Genomic DNA, 20,415 nt, shown 5'->3' on the forward strand with positions numbered 1-20,415 from the left:
GTTTTTAAAGTGCGATTATGTAGGGTTATAGTGACCATCTTTGCAAAAACAAATTAAATCCCCATGGACTCCATCTCGTGTTAGTGACCCCACAAATATTTAAGAAACAAATTTTTAAAAAAGTTGCCTCAGATAAATGTTACCAATCATGGAGTAAGAAGCTCAGTATTATGTTTAAAAATGCAATTTTATCTGTGATAATCTAAAATATTATTGGTTGTCCATTTCCCACAAATAACATACAACAATTGTGTATTATAAAAGGGATACAGGAAAAATGACAGAAACTGTGTTTGTGTGAAATGTAGGGACAGAATGTGAAAGGAATGTGGTGAGTGAGAGACAAAGTGCATTTTGACTGAAGAAAGGGAAAAATATAAGGCTGGCATTCAAATGGTGGGGATACAATATGGTGTGGATTAATTGCGAAATACCCTTCTTATCATTCAGCTCAAATCACGGCTTTGGGATTTGAGAAGTGGAGTTCATGATAGGTGGTTAAAATGAGTTGAAAGTCAATGTCTTCTGTGTAGACTGAGAAAAAAAATGCAAGGGATTATAACACAGGCAATTATTTAAATTCAAATTTATTTTAAATTTTAAAAAATTTATTTAGAAATACAGCACGGTAACAGGCCATTTTGGCCCACAAGTCTGTGCTGCCCAATTTACCTACACCCCCCAGTATGTTTTGAATGGTGGGAGAAAACCAGAGCCCCCGGGGAAAACCCACGTAGACACAGGGAGAATGCACAAACTCCTTATAGACATCAAGGGATTCCAATCCCGATCCCAATCACTGGCGTTGCACTAACCACCTCACCAGCCGAGCCACCCAGGTGTTAGCTTCCCCCATATAAGTTCCAAGATGTTCTGGTCACCTGCACAAGCATGCATAAATGCAGAAACCCTGAGCTTCCTGACAGACATCCACTAGTGTTTTGTCAACCACGTTCTCCCTAGTCTTCTCTTTGATTCTTTGTCAAAGAGTAAACATCCAGGCAATTCCCCAGCATTTACATTGGGGACTCTGACTGCTGCACCTGTGCCAGGTTAAACCTGGGGTAGCAAAAGCAACTCCATTCATTTCAATATAGAAATCAGGTAGAGGGACTGAGCTGAGTATCAGACAGTAAGTATTTTCAATTAATTTGGTTTACTTAAATGCCAAAAAAAATCTGCTGGTGAAACTCCGTGGGTTGAGTAGCATCTGGGGGAAAGAAATTGTCTCCTTTTTGTGTCAAAACCCTTTGTCAAGACAGTTTTGATGAAGGGTTTTGGCCTAAAATATGAAAGATTCCTCTCCATTCACCACCACCACCCCACCCCCAGCTCTGCTCAATCCACTGAGAATCTCCACAGCAGATTGTTTTTTTGCTCTGGATTCCAGTACCAACTGTATTATTTTTCCAGGTAATATAAATGTCATAAGTGCATTTTGTTTTTAATGTCCTAATTTTTTAAATACTGGAGATTGATGACTTTTTAATACTTTGTAAATGTTTTAATTTGTTTTGGCTTTGTCATCTGAATAAGCCAGGAATATAACTTGGCCTCTTATCAAAGACATTTCAGTATTTCAGGGTATGCTCGCCTACCATAAAAGGGGATTTATTCATGTCGGCTAAGTTCCATGCAGAGTCTTACTGAAAAATGGCATGGCTATTGCAAGGATTACTTTACTAGGGGTCCACACAGATAAACGGCCACATTTTTTTTGCAGTCAGTCCATTGTCATTTATTTTGTTATTAATTAAACACTCCAAGTTGCCCCTGAAAGGAGGAGACAGCCATAATGATAGATCTGGGGCCATACAGTCCAAAATGAGAAGGACAACAGAAGAGCATTAGTGAAGAAGAGATTTTTTTTTAATGAATGTGTCTGCAACTACATTAAAAATTCCTCTTTCAATCTTCTTATTGGGTTTTATAGAACAAGCACACATTGTAGAGAGAACGCAAGGTGACCAATTATGAAAAATATCAGTACATTTCCAAAAATAAAACACTAGTGATATACCCCTTCCCCATACAATGTTGTCAGAATGACAAAAAAAAAAGAAAAGAAACCCCTACCGAAAAAAACCTAGGATGTTTTGACATAAAATTTAAGTTCTGTTGTATCTATAAAACATTACTAACTGAGGGAAAAACCATGAACACAAACAAATACAGTTCAATGATCAAAACAGATTTAATGAGCATGAAAATAGTCCATAAAAGGACTCAAAATTCTATGAACATTTGTGTTAGCATATTTAAAAATGCCAAATTTATTTAATTACAGTACACTCCTCATCTACTGCGGAGTGAATGAAACTCTGGACATTAGCCTTGTAATTTTACCTCTATGCTATGTGCCCACTGACTCTCAAAAATAAATCCCTTTCTCCACCAAATAATGGAAACATGACACTGAAAATAGAATATTTTGTGCAAATATGCAGAAAGATAACAAATGTGTCACCAAAAAGGGATCTTTGGAGAAAACTGTAAGTAAGTTATCCAGTCTTGTTCCACTAAATTCTCCTGCAATGTAAATCAAGGAAACCACTAGGCCTCTTTCAGCAAAGATCAGAAGTTATGCTGTATTTATTCTTACTTGATATGAAACAAACATTACCAATAACTTCGAATTCGACGTCTTCCAGCCATTGTTCAGCTTGAAGTTAACAAAGAGGGTCAAAGCTACGTGACAATTAATGGTGTTCATGGTTTTTCCTTCAGTTAGTAATGTTTTATAGATACGACAGAACTTAAATTTTATGTCAAGCAAGTGATGTACTCCTATGGGATGATATCATCAACTACTGGATAATATTCCAAGCAACAATGTATAAGATTCCCTCATGGAGACAACAAGTTAGGCTAATATTGCAATTGCAATAGCCAAGGAGAAAGAAAAGATTTACTGCTTGAGGAGTTGAGGAGCCAGATGAAAAATAATGTGAAGCTCAAAACAGCAAGTGTATGTCATACAAAAGAAAATAATTTGCTCAGGGTTTGAGAGTTAATGAAAACAGGCTATAGCCAATGGAAGAGAAAGTTAAAACTTCTGGTTAGTGTTTAAAAAACCCAAAAGTGTTACTGAGCTTCATTTATTGCTTGGGATGAATCAATTCAATTTCTATTAGATATTGTCCCTGTGTTGACCAGCTGCTAAAAGAGTCAAGCCTTGACTGTGGGATAAAGAGCAACCAGGAGGATGATTTATGCAAGAAGAGCTAAGCAGTGAGCAATTACACCACCAGTATCCTAAAACCTGCTTGCAAAGCTTCTAGTAATTAGCCATGCAGCAATCAGCCATGTCATTGGAAAGCAGCCATGAGAAGTACTTGACTAAAGGAAGAAGTATTGGGCATTATGTGGGCTTGATTTTAACATTTAAGAAAAATTTGGACAGGTACATGGATGGGAGGGGTATGAAGTGCTATGGTCCAGATAAAGATCAATAGCACCAGGTAGAATAATAGTTTGGTGCAGACTAGATGGGCTAAAGAGCCTGTTTCTGAGGTGTTCTATGGTCCTATGGTTCTTTGGCACAGAAAAAGCAGGGCCTTTGACCTAACTTGTCCACATTGGCCGACCTAATCCCATTTCCTATGTTTGGCCCATATCTCCTCCAAGCCTTTCCCATCCAAGTGCCAGTCCAAATGTCTTTTGAATGTCACAATTATCCCCACTTCCTCTGGCAGTTCATTCCACACGACCACCACCCCGTGTGAAGAAGTTGTCCTTCAGGTACCCTTTAAATCCTTCCTCTCTCACCTTGAATCTAAACACTCTAGTTTAATTATTTAATAGTGGCAAGGTGATTAACACTGAGTTGCTTAAACACCCAGAATCAGAGAGCAGACGTTTGGTGGTGTGTGAAACCAGAGGGGATCATAGAAATAGGGAGAGTTGAGGCCGTGGAGATACTTGAAAGCAACACTGAGAACTGTAAAATAGAGAAATGCTCATCCAAGAGCTAATGTAGGTTAGCAAGTACAGGCGTGAGGGGTAAATAAGCCCTAATGTAATTTAAGACACATTCAGCAGATTCAACTTGTTTCAGGTTAATGTAAGGCTGATGCAGACTGTTTTAGAATAAATCAAGTTCAGTCTTGGCTGTATGTTTCAGCAACAAGTGACCTGTGGGGACCAGCTGATCATAAAGAGGTAGAAATCATCTTGGAGGTGCCTTGAATATACGGCCAAAAGCTTAAGTGGGGTTCTAATCCAATCTCACAGTTGCAAATGGATCACTTGAGCCTCAGGCCTTCTTCAGGAAGTGACGTGAAGTGAACGCACATCTTGTGATTGATCTTCCTCATTGCTAGCTGACCACACCTAATAATCCTTTAGTACCATTTGTTAGACAAGCAGTGTGATAATGTAAAAACAGTAAAACCATTAGAAGAAGAGGTGCTGAGTGAAGCTCGTTATCATCAGCTTAAGTGCACCAAAGATTCAAGATTCAAAATTTCTTTATTGTCATGTAATAGTACAAAAATGTAATATTACACAAAATTGCTTTCTGCCTGCAGTTAGTGTCGCCTGGCACCCCTCACAGCCCAAACTGTGTTTTCAGCTGAAGTCGCCCAAGAACACGTTGTGTGAAATAGGGAGAGGGCCAGGATAAATCCTTGGGGATGGGAGTTGTGGGGGGGGGGGGGGGGGGCATGGGAGAAAATCAATGGTAATTGTGGGAAAGAGTCTTTGAAATACAATTGCATGGCTTGAACTGTAAAGGTAGGAATGGAATCAGGAGAACAGAATCCCATCCAGAGGAGCGGTCGGGGGAGAGGTTTTAGAGGATGGTGTGCTCAATCATTTCAAACACAAATAACTGGTGATTTTTATGAATATGAGAATGAGTTTATTGTCATACGTTCAATGTATAAATGCACCAAAATTCTTACTTGCTAGAGTCAAACAGGTACATTTTCTTTTTTTTTTAAATTTTTTTATTTTTCACACCATAAATCACATTAGCCATGATATACACTTTTTCACACATATACAGTGACTTTTTCTCCCCCCCCCCCCTCCCAAACAGGTACATTTTCTAAAGAACAAAGCTACAATGATATACATTAAATTAGCCAAGTTTGGAAAGAGATTACAGATATAAAGGATAGATAGATGGATAATAAATATTCATAGTTAACGCATGAAAAAAGTAATGTTTCAATAGTGCGTACAGGTCTTTTCGTCCTCCTGGGATATCTTCGGGTAGTATTGGGAGGTTGAAAAGCCTAATAGTTGTTGGAAAAAACTGTTCTTGAACCTGGAGATGCTGGTCTTCAGGCTTTTGTATCTTCTTCCCTAAGGTAGTAGAAGGAAAAGTTTGTGGCCAGGGTCCTTTATGATGTCTGCCTTCCTGAGGCAGGGCCTCACATTGATGTATTCAATGGATGAAGGTCAGAGTCTGTCATGGACATTGCATGTTTGCTAATTTCTGCAGTGTTTCTGGCCACTTGAAAAAGAAAACCAGGGAGTGCAGTAACTAGTCAGGGTACTTACTGTGGTGAAGAAGACAGAGAGTCTTTGTTACAATGTTTTCATTGAATTCGTGCATGTTACCTGTTTGAACAATAACAATTTTTCAAACTTATCTACTCCCAGAAATCCCGATGGTGATGAAAAGCCTTGGTGCTATTTTAAGGTCAAACATGATAAATTAAATTGGGATCATTGTGCTATATCGCAATGCACTACAGGTTCGTATTATCAGAATTAATTTATTGTGTTCCATTCATTGTATGATTCTGATGGGTGTTGGTGAATTCTTACTGAATGCACAGAAACTCACCTGTATCAGAATAAATGTTGTAATTCACGCTTTGCTGGTTAAATGATGAAGATACAATGCCAACTAATTCAAATTACGTAGAACTGGATTAAAAAAATTATTTTAATTTTCCCTTAAACATCCCAAAAATTGTAGAATGAGGATAGTAACGGATCAGAGGATTTTGTCAAAATTCAGGGCAGAACAAGATAATTAATTTTCCTTCAGGCAGCAGGAGTTAGCACAACGCTGTCTGTCAGGATCTTGTATGGTCTCCTCATGTCCAATTGGGTTTCTTCTGGGTTCTCGGGTTTCCTTCCATCATTCAAAAATGTACCAGTGTTTGTTGGTCAATTGGGTGATTGGGTGGTACAGGCTTTTGTACTCAATGCCTCTATTTATAGAGTTCAGGATGTTTAGACATGTACAAATATGAATGCTTCAATATATGTTTATTCAATCACTTTCTCAATCTACCCTGCTACATTCAAAGATGTATGGTATATACCAATCTCTGCGTTCTTCTAATCCCTTCAGAGTTGACTTTATATTGTCTTATGTAAACATGCTGGAGAGACTCAGTTTGTTAAACAGGGTACTTTAAAAAGCAAAGATAAAGATACAAAACCAATGTGTTTTACTTCATTATTCTGCCACTTCTTACCCTTCTATCAAAATATATCTCTTTACACTTCACAGTTGTATTAAGTTTGAGGCTGTGTATGTATGTATCTGCATCAAAAATAGTTAAACAGAACTAAATTTCTTTCAAAGTTCACCTTCATCGATATCATTTGCTTTACTGCGTTTTCCTATGGATTCATTATTATCTTAGACAACTTGAATAACTAATGAACTCTTAAAATAGTACCAAATACTTAAATAAGTGAATGAATCGAAATTGAAAGAAAGGATTTGGCTCTTCCCCATTATAGCATCTGGAGCACAACACCAGCGTACAACTACAACCAAACCTGCACCACGAACAACTCCCTCCACTGCCTTTGTTCCTGCCTTCCAGTGCGGAATACCAGAGGTTGGAAATTTCACGTGGAGAATCTTTGGAGGAAGAAAAACAGTACCTGGCAAATATCCATGGCAGGTATCTCTCCAGCTGAAGAATCGCATTGGACTCTATAAACCAGGACATCTGTGTGGTGGAACATTGATTAAACCATGTTGGGTTCTCACTGCTGCACACTGCATTGTTTCACAGTAGGTATTAACTTGTTCAAGTTTTTTCTTGAATTATCTTGTTTCAGGGCAGCATTAGTTCCTATTACCTGGATGACTTTCAATAAGACCTCAAGGAAATGCCATAGGAGATGAAAATTTGAAATAAACACAGGGAGTATGTTAAGAGCAGCGGTGAGCAGATTTAATGGTTTATCATTGGGCCTGCGAAAAACCTGGCAATAAATTAATTTTAAGGTATTGGAAAATAGGAAAGGGTGCGAGAGAACAGAAGAAATGTGATTGGGTCAAAAGCAGGAAAGATTAAAAGATAAAAGGATGATAGATCAAGGTAATCTACTGTTATTTTATCCAGATACAGGAATGCACCCTTCTATTAGGAGGACACTTCAACAAAGTAATTGTTTCAGCTTTAAGCCTCATCGGTGATTTAAAAGATTCATAGTCATCATAACATGTTTAAATTTGTGTTGAGTAAGATCTGTCCCAAACAATACTGGAGTTTGAACAAGACTACCTATTCCACCTTAATGAGGAGCCATTAACTCTTTCTCCTTTCCCAGATATTCCCTTTCCCTATCTTTTTTTTGTTCTTATGTTAATTCCATCTTGCCTGTCCTTACCAATCAATGAGCTGGAAACAGGTGTGTCAGACAGATAGTCAGGGCCAGGAAAATGGAAAAATGAGCAGGAATTAGAAAGTGAAGTGATCTAAAAATCAAAAGAGTAAAATAATGAGAGCATTAACTGGAAAAGAGGCTCCAAAAAGTTGAAAGGGATAAACAAACAAATCAATAATTCAACTGGAACCAATCATAACACTTCATCATCGCTAGGCAGCACAGTTGGTATAGCAATTAGAACCAGTCTGTTACAGTGCCTGCGACCCCGGTTCGAATCTGGCAATGTCTGTAAGGACTTTCTCCGCGTAACTGTGTGGGTTTCCTCCCACCTATCAAAAATAATTGGGTGTAATTGGGCGGCACAGGCATGTGGGCCAGAAGGGCCTGGGCTGCACTTCTAATTTTAAATTTACAAAAAGAATGTCAGAAGTCAAATTAAGAGTTGATGCTCTCAATAGCAATTAATTGAAAATAGTTAGTGTGGTTAAGGGAAGGGTGGCATGGTTAGCAAAGCAGTTAGCATTTGAATTCTGCGCTGTCTATAAGGAGTTTCTACATTCTCCCTGTGTCTGCATTGGGTTTTTCCTGAGGGCTCCCACTTTCAAAATGTACTAGAGGATGTAGGTTAATTGGGTGTAAATGGGTGACACGGACTCATAGGCCGAATTGGCCTATTAATTTTTTTTTAACTCTCTAGACGTACACTTGATGTTGTGGAAGGTGGTTATTGGAGACCAGTCATCACAGACTTGCAACATTACTGTGGGACAAAAGATATTTGGAAAATATATGGAAAAGGAGGGTTCAGACAGACATGGGTCATACGCAAGGAAATGGGACTAGCCCAGAATGTCAACTTGGCAGGATGGACATGTTGGGCTGAAGGGTCTGTTCCATGTCGTAGGACTTCCTTGGAAGAAGAATCTCAATAGCCGTCTCTCCATAAAATGATCAGCTGATTGCTGTTGTTTGTACTGCAATCACATCTTTTCCAATAATGATGATCAAATGCTATCCTTGGGCAAAATGTAAATCATTTCAGAATCTGAGCTGAGAGACAGTTTTTTTTGTTTTCATTTGTTCAAGGAACGTAGAATTTGCGACGCATATAATTTTCCATTGCTAATTAGCTCTAAGGTTCAGGAGCCAGTAAAGTGAACCACATTGGTGGATTTGTCAGAGAAGGATTTCCTTCCAAGAAGGATACTTGTGATTCAGGTGGACATTTACTACCATCCAGTAATTTCATTTTTACTGTTATTGAGCCTAGCTTTTGATTCAAGATCAATTAATTACTAGATTGCCCAGCTGCCATTGCGGGACTTGAATTTCTGACTCTAGCCACCAATTCATGGTAGCATAATTACTGTTCTACAGTACTCTGAACAATGATGATGGGAATGTAACATAAGAGCTGGCTACTTCCACTTCACTGTAATGGCCTCTGACTTCGTTGAATCTACTAGCATTTACTCTGATAGATCATGGTGGCAAAGGCTTGAATACACCGACTACATTAGTTACAGGAGTAAAAGAGAGGATGGGAATTTTGTGTTAGATTTTACTTCCTGACTCCTGACCAGGCCCCAGTGCAATAGAGTGTTTGCCCCTCACCTGATTGAAAGCATTCCAATTCTCAGCACCATCTGGAATAAAAAGCAGTTCACTTGAAAGGTTTCCAAACAGCCGCTTAAATCTCCTACGTTGCTGCCATACTGTCTCTCAGCGACGGGACCCAGGCTCTTGCACCTTTCCTCCTATCATAGTTTGTTGTTGGAGAAAGTGACCTGGTGTAAACTTGTCCTCTCCTGACAAAGCCTAATATCCTTAGAGCAGGCCCCATACACAAATCAGGCTGGTGTTCACATAGCTTCTGTGATCCATTGGAAGCAGTCTTGCTAACTGCTACCAATAGGCTGGCATATTTATAAATTCAGTTTGTTAAGCTTGCATCGTAAACTGTAGCAATTCACCAAAGCTACTTCGACACCGCTAACACCCAAAAAAATGAGACTAGCATTGCCCTGGAGAACTTCACCATGTAAAGCCTTCCAGCGAAATGTCACACTTTCCAGTCTTGGACAGCAACCTCTCTTCTCTCTTCCCTACTTGGTTTGATATTCCTGAAATGTAGGAGCATCAGGATAGAATGGACTCCATGAGGGCCATAACTATTCAAGGACAAAGAACCATCTCTATCTTCTCCTCTCAACAGGTAGAGAGGTCAGTTAGAGGATTTCCCACCACCTGTTAATATGCCAAGGCCCAGTTTAAACCTGAATTAGACATACTAATTTATGCTATTACCTGAAACTTTTAGAAAGAATTTAAACTAATTAATGCAGAGGTTAGTCTGCATCTGGAAGTTTTAGAAGCGCATACAATTCAAAAGATACAATTCAAAAGACATTTGGATAGATATATGAATGGAATGTTTTTATATGTAGAATGATATGTCCAAATGATATGACCGCAGGACGAGCCCAGAATTTTAGCTTGGTTTGCCCAGAAGAGTTGGGCCAAAGATCCTGTTGTGAGCAATATGACTTTATAACTGTATGAGGTTAGTTCATACTTTGTGTCAGGAGTATGCACTTAATACTGTTTTAATGCCTCTTTCCTAATATGTTTTAGTTAGAAACCATTTTTATTTCAAACTAATATATAGGGCACAGCCAAAAGATTTCCGCTTAAAACTTGGTAAACAAGATCTGGATAAAGAGGAACCACATCAACAGAACTTTGATGTTGAAAGTATTTTTGTCCATGATAATTATCAAGAAACCTCGGTGGGATTATATAATGATATTGGTAAGCAAGCTGAAACACTGCACTGTTAAATTTCTTTCTTTTAATTTTTTTTTATTGAGTTTTATCAGAAAAACAAAAAAAAAAGCAGTAAATCAATTGCAATGAAACTTTTGCAGATTGACAAATAATAACATATGGTACAGTAGCAATGCTATTTAATTCTAAATCCAATAAATGGTAATACATACAATAAGATATAAGCAATAAAAAAATGAAAAGAAAAAAGTTCAAACCCACAGCGATCAAAGTTAAAATTCATATTGTATGTCATGTTAAACCCAAACAAGTGGCCTCAGGGGATTCAAACAAGCCCGCCCAGTGACATTCATCAATCCACCTCATTAGTCAAATTATGGAAGTGAGCTATAAATGGGTCCCAAGTCTTATCAAAAGAAATCTTGATTTTTGTGACATTATGTCTAATTTTCTCCAGATCTGAAAAGGACATAATATCTAATAACCATGTGTAGGTGGGAATTCATCTTTCCATTTTAACAGAATTGCTCTTCTTGGTAATAAAGTGGAGGATGCTTTAACCTGTCTTTAATTAGAAGATAAAATAATATTTATATCTTTAGAAAAACCAAATAGTGCAATTACAGGACATGGATCTAAACTGATCCTAAATATGGTTGAAAAAGTTCTAAAAATGTCAGTCCAATATTTTTGCAAATATGGGCAAGTTCAGAGATATGTAACAAAGAGGCCTTGAATCTTTTACATTTGTCACAAAGTGAATTAACATCAGAACAAATTCAAGCAAGTTTGATTTTTGAGAAATATTCACGATGTAGCACTTTGAAATGAATAAGACTATGCCCAGCACACAACCATGAATCATCAATCAGGCCCAAAATTGGTCCATTCTTCCTCTGAGAAAGAGATATTCAGATCATTCTCCCATTCATTTTTAATTCTTCTTAAAGAAATTCCTTTTGTATTCAACAGTTTATAATATAAAGCAGATATCATGCCTTAATGAGTAAATTGTAACTCGAATAGTTCATGAATAACATTTGGGTCAGAAAGAGTAGGAAATGTTAAACTTTAGAGTTAACAAAATGTGGAATTTGATAGTATCTGAAATAATGTCTATTTAATAGGTTAAATATTGTTCCCAACTGTTGAAAAGATATAGAAAAGATCTTTAAAACTATTAATACCTAAAAAATTCTGTTCTTGAAAACCCACATCTAAAATAGATGGTTGAAATAAATAATTAGATATTATAGGATTTGTAAATATAAATCCTGTAAGTCCAAAACATTTTCTAAATTGATCCCAGATCTTCAATCTCTGTGTCATTATTAAGTTCTTTGTCAATTTTTGAATAGAGATTTAAAATAATATGAAAAAATTGTATTATCTTGTATTTCATATTTCTTTTTCATTTGTTCAAAAGGGAAATTAGATGTGAATTTAAGACTCCCAGAACAAAGTCAATATGAATATTTAATTATGGATACATTTATTTAGAAATTTATTACTAATATGTATATAAAATTGCAAGATACTATGGTAAAAAAGACATAAATCAAAACAAAGATGAGAAAAAGATTTAAATATACAAATTCAATTGGTTAAGGTTGTGCCAAGAGAGTGTAACAAATACAATTAATGTTAGATATCAAATGGTACGATACAATTTTTTACATCAATTATACTATATTAAACAGACTTAACTCAAATTATTCTGATAAATGTTATAGATGTAACAAGGAAGTAGGGACCTTTCTACATTCAGTGGAAACATTTTGGAAAGAATTGAATATATTATTTGGACAAATTATGAAGATAAAATTACAAAAAGACCTGAGAATATTTTTACTTGGTGATATATATGAACCAGATTTAAAATTGAAGTTAGATAAATATCAAGTACGATTTTTGAGTATAGGAATAGCGGTAGAAAAAATAATGTGGCAGTAATGTGGTAAACAGAATATTTTATAATGATGATAGATGGAATACTGAAATATAAAACTGTATACCATTAGAAAAATATTACTTATATTTTAAGGAAATTGAATGGGAATTTTTATTTGGGAACCGTACATGGAATTCATTAACAAAAGTCCATTCACGTCATCCTTATCGCCCGCTCCTTTCAATTAATAATTAAAAGATACAAAATTACGTTAGGAAAATATGAATAGTGATTAATATATCATTGAGGTGTTTTCTTTCTTTTTAGGGGTGAGGGGTGAGGGGGAAGGGGTAGGGGACAATTTTTTAAAATTATGTATTGAACAGTATTACAATGTACTATGTATATAATTGAATAAATGTTTGTTATTGATACAAGTGATAAATAAAATTTTCAAAAAAATTTTTTGGAATAGAGATAGGTAAAGATTTCTCTAATACCACCCATACGGAGGTACTTCAACTCCATCTCAATCCAATTGGGATATTTATCTGTCTTTTTCAATGCAACAAAAAAGTAACATCTGTTTATAACCCAGTAGTAAAAACAGAAATTAGGTAGAGCTAATCCCACATTATTTCTAGTGTTCTGAAGACCCCTTTTATTCAATCTAGGTTTCTTGTTTTGCTGGCATAATAATTGATTCAAAATTGTCAAAAAGAGCTTAGGAATAAATAGCAGCAGTGATTAAAAGAGGTATAAAATTTTGGTAGAATATTCATTTTAACCAAATTGATACAACCAATCATTAGACAATGAGACTGGTGACCATCCAGTAAGAATTGATTTGATTTGACTAAAAGTTAAAAGTTTTCTTTAAAAGGATTTTAAAAATTCTTAGTTATAATAATGTCTAAGTATTTAAATTGTTCATTCACTATTTTGAATGAATATTTAGAATAAAGTTGCAGTGCCCCCTTCATAAGACTGCATTGAATCATCATAAATGATTGATCTTATAACCAGCAAATCTGTTAAAAACAAGAAAGTAATGGCAGTATATCCAGTATGGATAACTCAGGGTTAGAAATGAATAATACAAACTCATCTTCATAAAAAGATAACTTAGGTTCACTAGTTCCTCTAAACAAACCAGCAAAATCAGAATTTGCCCACAGAGCAATAGCAAGGGGTTCCAGTACTGTCAAAAAGCAATGGGCTCAGAGGGCAGCCTTGTCATGTGCCTTGAGTTATTTAAAAAGCTTGGATTGCTGGAAATTGGTATGAATTGAGGGCATTGGAGATATATATAAAAGTTTTAACCAATGAATAAAAGCTAGGTCAAAATTAAATTTTATTAAGGTAGCAAATAAGTATTCCAATTCTACTCTATAAAACACTTTTTCAGCATCTAAGGCTAAAATACATTCATTGTTATGAGTAGAAGGTGTATACATGATATTCAGTAATCTATGGATATTATAATAAGAATGCCTATTTTTAATGAAACCTGTTTGATCCAAATTTATTATAGCTGGTAAGACATTCTCCAATCGATAAGCTAAAACTATAAATAAAATCTTAACATCCACGTTTAGTAAGGAGATCGATCTGTAAGATACACAATCCTCTGAGTCTTTGCTCTTTTTAAAGATCACCAAAATAGCTGCTTCATTAAAAAAGAGGTAATTTTCCTTCTCGGAAAGAGTCATTTAATACCAAGTTTAAATGGGGGAGTAATTGTTTAGAAAAAGTTTTGTAAAACTCAACAGGATAACCATCCAGCCCCAGAGCTTTACTTGATCGTAATGAAAATACTAGTTTATTCAATTCTTCTTGTGAAATTGGAGCTTCCAGACATTCTTTATTTTCCTGATATATTATCGGTATATTTAAATGGTTTAAAAATTCATTCTTTAAATCATGCTCATTATTAATTTCAGAGGAATATAAATTAGTATAGAAATCTTTAAAATATTATTTATTTTGGATTGATTGATAGTGGTAGTACCATCAGGGAGATGTATCTTATTAATTTGCATATTAGCTGATACGGCTTTCAATTGGTTAGCCAATAGTTTACCAGACTTCTCTCCATGAATATAAAATTGGCCTTTAGTTCTTAAAATCCAGAAAGATCAAATTTAGATTTTAGTTCAGTTCTTCTTCTGAATAGATCCAAACCTCTATTTTGAGCAAGGTTTAAATCAATTTGCTTAATCTGATTCTTCAAAGGAGGTTGCTGCCCGCCAAACTGTGAGGCGCCAAGATGCACGGTTTGAGGCGATATCAGCCCACTGGCGGTGGTCAATGTGGCAGGCACCAAGAGATTTCTTTAGGCAGTCCTTGTACCTTTTCTTTGGTGCACCTCTGTCACGGTGGCCAGTGGAGAGCTCGCCATATAACACGATCTTGGGAAGGCGATGGTCCTCCATTCTGGAGACGTGACCCACCCAGCGCAGCTGGATCTTCAGCAGCGTGGACTCGATGCTGTCGACCTCTGCCATCTCGAGTACTTCGACGTTAGGGATGAAAGCGCTCCAATGGATGTTGAGGATGGAGCGGAGACAACGCTGGTGGAAGCATTCTAGGAGCCGTAGGTGATGCCGGTAGAGGACCCATGATTCGGAGCCGAACAGGAGTGTGGGTATGACAACGGCTCTGTATACGCTTATCTTTGTGAGGTTTTTCAGTTGGTTGTTTTTCCAGACTCTTTTGTGTAGTCTTCCAAAGGCGCTATTTGCCTTGGCGAGTCTGTTGTCTATCTCATTGTCGATCCTTGCATCTGATGAAATGGTGCAGCCGAGATAGGTAAACTGGTTGACCGTTTTGAGTTTTGTGTGCCCGATGGAGATGTGGGGGGGCTGGTAGTCATGGTGGGGAGCTGGCTGATGGAGGACCTCAGTTTATTATCCAACTGCACGAAAACCCTTCTCCATTAACAATGGCGTGAAGCAAGGCTGTGTTCTCGCACCAACCCTCTTTTCAATCTTCTTCAGCATGATGCTGAACCAAGCCATGAAAGACCCCAACAATGAAGACGCTGTTTACATCCGGTACCGCACGGTTGGCAGTCTCTTCAATCTGAGGTGCCTGCGAGCTCACACCAAGACACAAGAGAAACTTGTCCGTGAACTACTCTTTGCAGACGATGCCGCTTTAGTTGCCCATTCAGAGCCAGCTCTTCAGCTCTTGACGTCCTGCTTTGCGGAAACTGCCAAAGTGTTAATCTGATTAATCAAATCTAATCTTTCTTACCTTGCCTTTTTGTTTTTATTGGCTGTATAAGAAATAATTTGGCCATGTAGGTAGATTTTCAAAGCATCCCAGACCACAAAGTGTGAAACATCTGGGGTTGAGTGGACATCAAAGAAAAATTGAATTTGCTTCTCTAAAAAAGTCAAAAACTCTTATTATTCAATAACAGGGTATTAAGCCGCCATTGTTTTTAAATACTCAGTATTTGGGAATTCCAAACTTAGACTTGAGCATAATCTGAGATGAGTATATTTTGATACTCACAAGCATTAACCAAATTAATTAGCTGGTTGTCCATTAAAAAAATAATCTATCCAAGAATAGGCTTTATGAATGGTTGAGAAAAGAGAGGAATCACTAGAGATAGGATTCCATACCTCAGACACTCCCATATTAGATAAGAAGGAGAGAATTGTTAAAGCAGATTTTGAGAGGTCTTTTTTTTCCCGAAGAGCCTAAAATTGTGTTCAAAGAACAATTAAAATCTACACCTATAATGAGTGAGTATTGGGAAAGATCTGGTAAAAGATCAAAAACCTTTTCAAAAAATGTTGGGTCATCCCCATTTGGAGCATAAATATTGGCTAAAACCTTCAGTTTATTCTGTAGTGTCCCATTTTATCCATTATACTATTATGCAGTATAAATGGTACATTTGGTTGCATTAAAATGAAGACTCCCCTCATTTTGGCTTCAGAGGTTGAGTGATAACATTGAAAGATTGGTCAGTCTTTTGAATGCATGTTTCTTGGAAATGCATAACATTTGCCTTTAAATGTCTATTGTGGTTAATTTTCTAATTTTGTCTCATTTATTTTATTTTTTGGAATAGAAACAATGACTAATGGAAACTAACATTTGCATTCCAGCTTTGATGAAGATTAAACAGGTGAATGGTCACTGTGCAAAGGAAACTAAATATGTAAAAACTGCATGCTTGCCAGAGTCTGATTTTCAACCAGGTACTGGATGCCACATTACAGGATGGGGACAAACTGAAACAGGTACCGTGATTATTTTTGAATACTTTTCCATTGAATTTGAAAACCAATTCTACAGTAGAAGTCCTACAATCCAGACTGCTCTGTCCGGATTTTCCGGATTCTTTAAAATTCAAATTTAAAGAGGTATAAAGAAAAGATGAACAGGTATATGTTGATAGTTTATTCATGACCAAATACAGCGTGCTTCATTAATCAAAACAAGCAGTTTTAAAGAAAAATAAACTCTCGTGTGTAATGCTAAAATCATGTCTAAAAATGAACATTGTAAAAGAAAAAGCCAGTATACAAACGAATTTCTTTGTGATAAGATTAACTGTATTAAGTGTGATCGCTTGTTGCCACTGTGCAAATGAGGCACTTATGCACACGCACAAAAGCTCAGTAAATCTTAAAAGTTTGAGAGTCCAGGTTCTCAGATGGTCTGGATTTCTGACATACAGATTTTTGGACTTTTACTGTAACTTTATATCGAGTTAAACAGGAACATCTTCCATCACTGGGGGTGTAGTGCAATGCACAAAAGCACTCGAGAAACCCAGCAGGTCATGATGCAGCCATAGGAAGTAAAGGGTAACCAGGACCTCAGGTCCGAGCCCTTCATCAAGGTATAAGCAAAAATAGGGCAGGTGCTGGAATAAAAAGGTGGGGAGGGAGGGGGAGAAGAGGAAATGGAAAGGGGCAAGGGGAGGAGCACAAGCTAACATGTAAGAGGTCATATAGGTGGAAGGGTACAAAGAGAAAAAAGACGAGAAGCGATAGGGATGGAGGGTAGCTCTTTTTTTTACCCTTTACTTCCTAGAGATACTGTATGAGCTGCCAAGTTTCTCTGGTACATTTGCATATTGCTTTAAATCAGAGATTCTCAATGAGGGCCATAGCAAAGTTAAGGGGGGAGGGTTGGGCAGGGACTGAAATCCATAATTTTGTTTTTAATTTTTATGTAGTCAGTTGGAGAGAAGTATGGAAGAAATCAAGTATGGAAGGGGTCCATAAACTTTGAGCAGAGTCCCAAGGCAACCATAGCCAAAAAAAAGTTGAGAATGGATGCTTTAATCAGTGGTTTTCAAACTGCACCCCTAAACTCACATGCCACCTTAAGCAATCCCTATGCTTTTGGTGCTCAGTGATTAGTAAGGGATTGCTTAAGGTGGCATGTAAGTGGGAAGGGAAGGTTGAGAATCACTGCTCTAGACACAATTACTACTGAAATATTTTGCTTGAGAAAAATTGCCATTGGCTCATTTCCTTTGGAGTTGTGAAACTGTGCACATAACGAGTCAATTAGGTACGATTAAAACAGTGGTTTTCAAACTTTTTCTTTCCACTCACATACCACCTCAAGCAATCCTTTACTAATCACAGAGCACATGCTATAGGGATTACTTAAGGTGGAATGTGAGAGTAGGGGGACAGTTTGAAAACCACTACTTTAAATTGATATTGCCTGAATTTAATTTAAATATCATTTTCCATTCATTGTTGCTTGCACAGAAGCCTCATCGAATCAGTTGTTGCACACAATGGTGAGAGTGATATCTGATCAGCGATGTAAGGATCCTAACGCTTATGGATCTGTGATCAATCATACCATGTTTTGTGCGGGAAGTTTAGACGGAACCGCCGATTCATGTCAGGTTTGCAAAGACAAATTTTTCATTTATCTAACTTGCTTTTACTTTTGAATGAGTTCTCAACTCAGACCAAATTCGAAGCAACAGCTTTACCCCAGAGCCAAAGAAATAACGCGAGAAAGCAGAAAGACTTCATGGGACACTTGGATTAGTTTCAAAGTGGATAGATGGATGGCACCTTGGCAGAGTCCATATGGTCGCAGAGAGGTTAATTAATACTGTGGGCTAATTTGGTTTTAGTTGAAAAAGGAGTGAAATAAAAAGAGAAATGTGGATGGGAAAAGATTAATAACAGTTTAGATTAAAGAAAAATCCTGAGGATCAGAACAGGGATAGTTATTAAGATATTGAATTTAGAAAAGTTTAGACGGCCAATTCTGATGAAATGGAAACAAACCATTGCACCTACCCATACTCAATGGTTACAGGAGGTAATTTCCTCCCTTAAGTTTAGAAAAGATTTGAAATAATGTTAAAGATGTAAAGGTGAACCTTTATAAGACATGCGGCCCATTCATGAAGTATTACCATAATATAATGAATTAGGGTGTTTGGATCCTCCTGAACAGGGCTGTCTGATCTCCAAGGGTCGTCCTTCATTTCCTATTTTTATTAGGTATGCAAGTTGGCCTTGTTTAGAGGGAGGGGTTTGATTATTGGGGGGGGGGGGTCTCTTTTTCCTTTTTTTTTTGAATAGAGATAGGTAAAGATGACTCTAATACCACCCATACGGAGGTACTTCAACTCCATCTCAATCCAATTGGGATATTTATCTGTCTTTTTCAATGCAACAAAAAAGTAACATCTGTTTATAACCCAGTAGTAAAAACAGAAATTAGGTAGGGCTAATCCCTCATTATTTCTAGTGTTCTGAAGATACCCTTTATTCAATCTAGGTTTCTTGTTTTGCCATATATATGGCATAATAATTAAAGTAAAATGCTTTAAGATTTATATATTCATTCAAGTGAAGTTTGTTCAGTGGAAATAGAGTATAGTATTTTTGTCTTTTAAATTGTTTATTCTTAATGCGGGTGCCTGTAAGGGTAAGCCACAAGCAACCAGAAAATATAGTTATCTGGCATCTACCAATCCCCATAGGTGCCGCTTACTAGGTGTTTTACTGAGTTGATTTTTAAATTTTCAGATGGCTCTTTAAAAATTTTTAATCTCCACCATCAAAACTTCAAACGAAAGTCATAATTAATATGTTATAAAATAGCACACTTGCTTTTTTGCATTCAGGGTGACTCTGGAGGACCACTGACATGTTTGAAAAATGGCCGCCATCATCTCTATGGAATTGTGAGCTGGGGGGATCGTTGCGGAGTGAAGAATAAACCTGGTGTTTATGTTCGTGTCACTTCATTCCTTAAATGGATTAAAGCACGAGCTACCTAAGTGTCTTAACACTTGGAATTATTGTGGATCGTAAAAAAAGAAGTTTGTCATTGGTATTTAAAGTACCTCATTTCCGGAGAAGCTGCATCAAAGACATTAAATGTGTCATTACCACAATGGCAATTAGATCACTTCTGCCATCTCGATACTAATTCTGATTCATCAATAATTATGTAATATTGTTTATCATTATGGAGAAGTATAAAGTACCTTAGATTTTAACATTCTATAGCATCATTTCAATTTACAACATTCAGAAAGCTTTCATATTTTAATAAACAAATCAAATTACAGATTTTCTTACGTGCAATAATGCCATTGTAATTTGTCTATCCAATAATGTAAAATATCAGTAAATACAATTATTGGTTTTTGTCAATCCTCAAATAAATGTTTTCAATCTTGTTTCAAAAATGTTAAATTGAGTTAAACAGGAAAGTCTGCAGATGCAGATACAATAGACAAAGGTGCTACGTCTTTTGTGGATTGCACTGTAATTAGAATGCAATGTTTATTAACCAAGGCCTGATGATTGAAAAGCGGGCAGGCCGTTATTGTTGTACTCTTTGTCCATTACCATCATTTCTTAGTGTAACCAATGCTTTTCACCCCATTCGTTTCTGCATTCTTTAAAAGTAATTGCAATGAATATCAGGTGAAGTTGACCTGCACAAAAGGGTGTCGATTGGGGCTGTTGGAGCTGTTGTAGAGAGCATTTTCAGGGGAATAGTTGCAAAGTCATTAGTACAGTGGATAAGATCATTTAATGACCTCATACTTATGAACAAATGTCATATACCTCTAAATCTGCACATTATTTTATTTACTTGTCAATATGCTGCTCATCTGG

General features: G+C 36.7%; 1 protein-coding gene across 3 annotated transcripts in view; it reads left to right on the forward strand.

Moving 5' to 3' along the window:
• Positions 1-19,979, forward strand: part of LOC138744188 (hyaluronan-binding protein 2-like) — a 62,552-nt gene extending 42,573 nt beyond the window's left edge. For all 3 annotated transcript variants that reach the window (XM_069899950.1, XM_069899953.1, XM_069899951.1), the window contains 6 exons: positions 5,611-5,705; positions 6,712-6,991; positions 10,262-10,404; positions 16,399-16,533; positions 18,025-18,167; positions 19,410-19,979. In XM_069899950.1, coding sequence (XP_069756051.1) covers positions 5,611-5,705; positions 6,712-6,991; positions 10,262-10,404; positions 16,399-16,533; positions 18,025-18,167; positions 19,410-19,565 — 952 coding nt within the window. In that variant the 3' untranslated portion in view covers positions 19,566-19,979. The remainder of the gene's footprint in view (positions 1-5,610; positions 5,706-6,711; positions 6,992-10,261; positions 10,405-16,398; positions 16,534-18,024; positions 18,168-19,409) is intronic.
• The last annotated feature ends 436 nt before the right edge of the window (positions 19,980-20,415 follow it).

This window comes from Narcine bancroftii, chromosome 10 (genome assembly GCF_036971445.1).
Source record: "Narcine bancroftii isolate sNarBan1 chromosome 10, sNarBan1.hap1, whole genome shotgun sequence".
Classification (NCBI taxonomy): Eukaryota; Metazoa; Chordata; class Chondrichthyes; order Torpediniformes; family Narcinidae; genus Narcine; species Narcine bancroftii.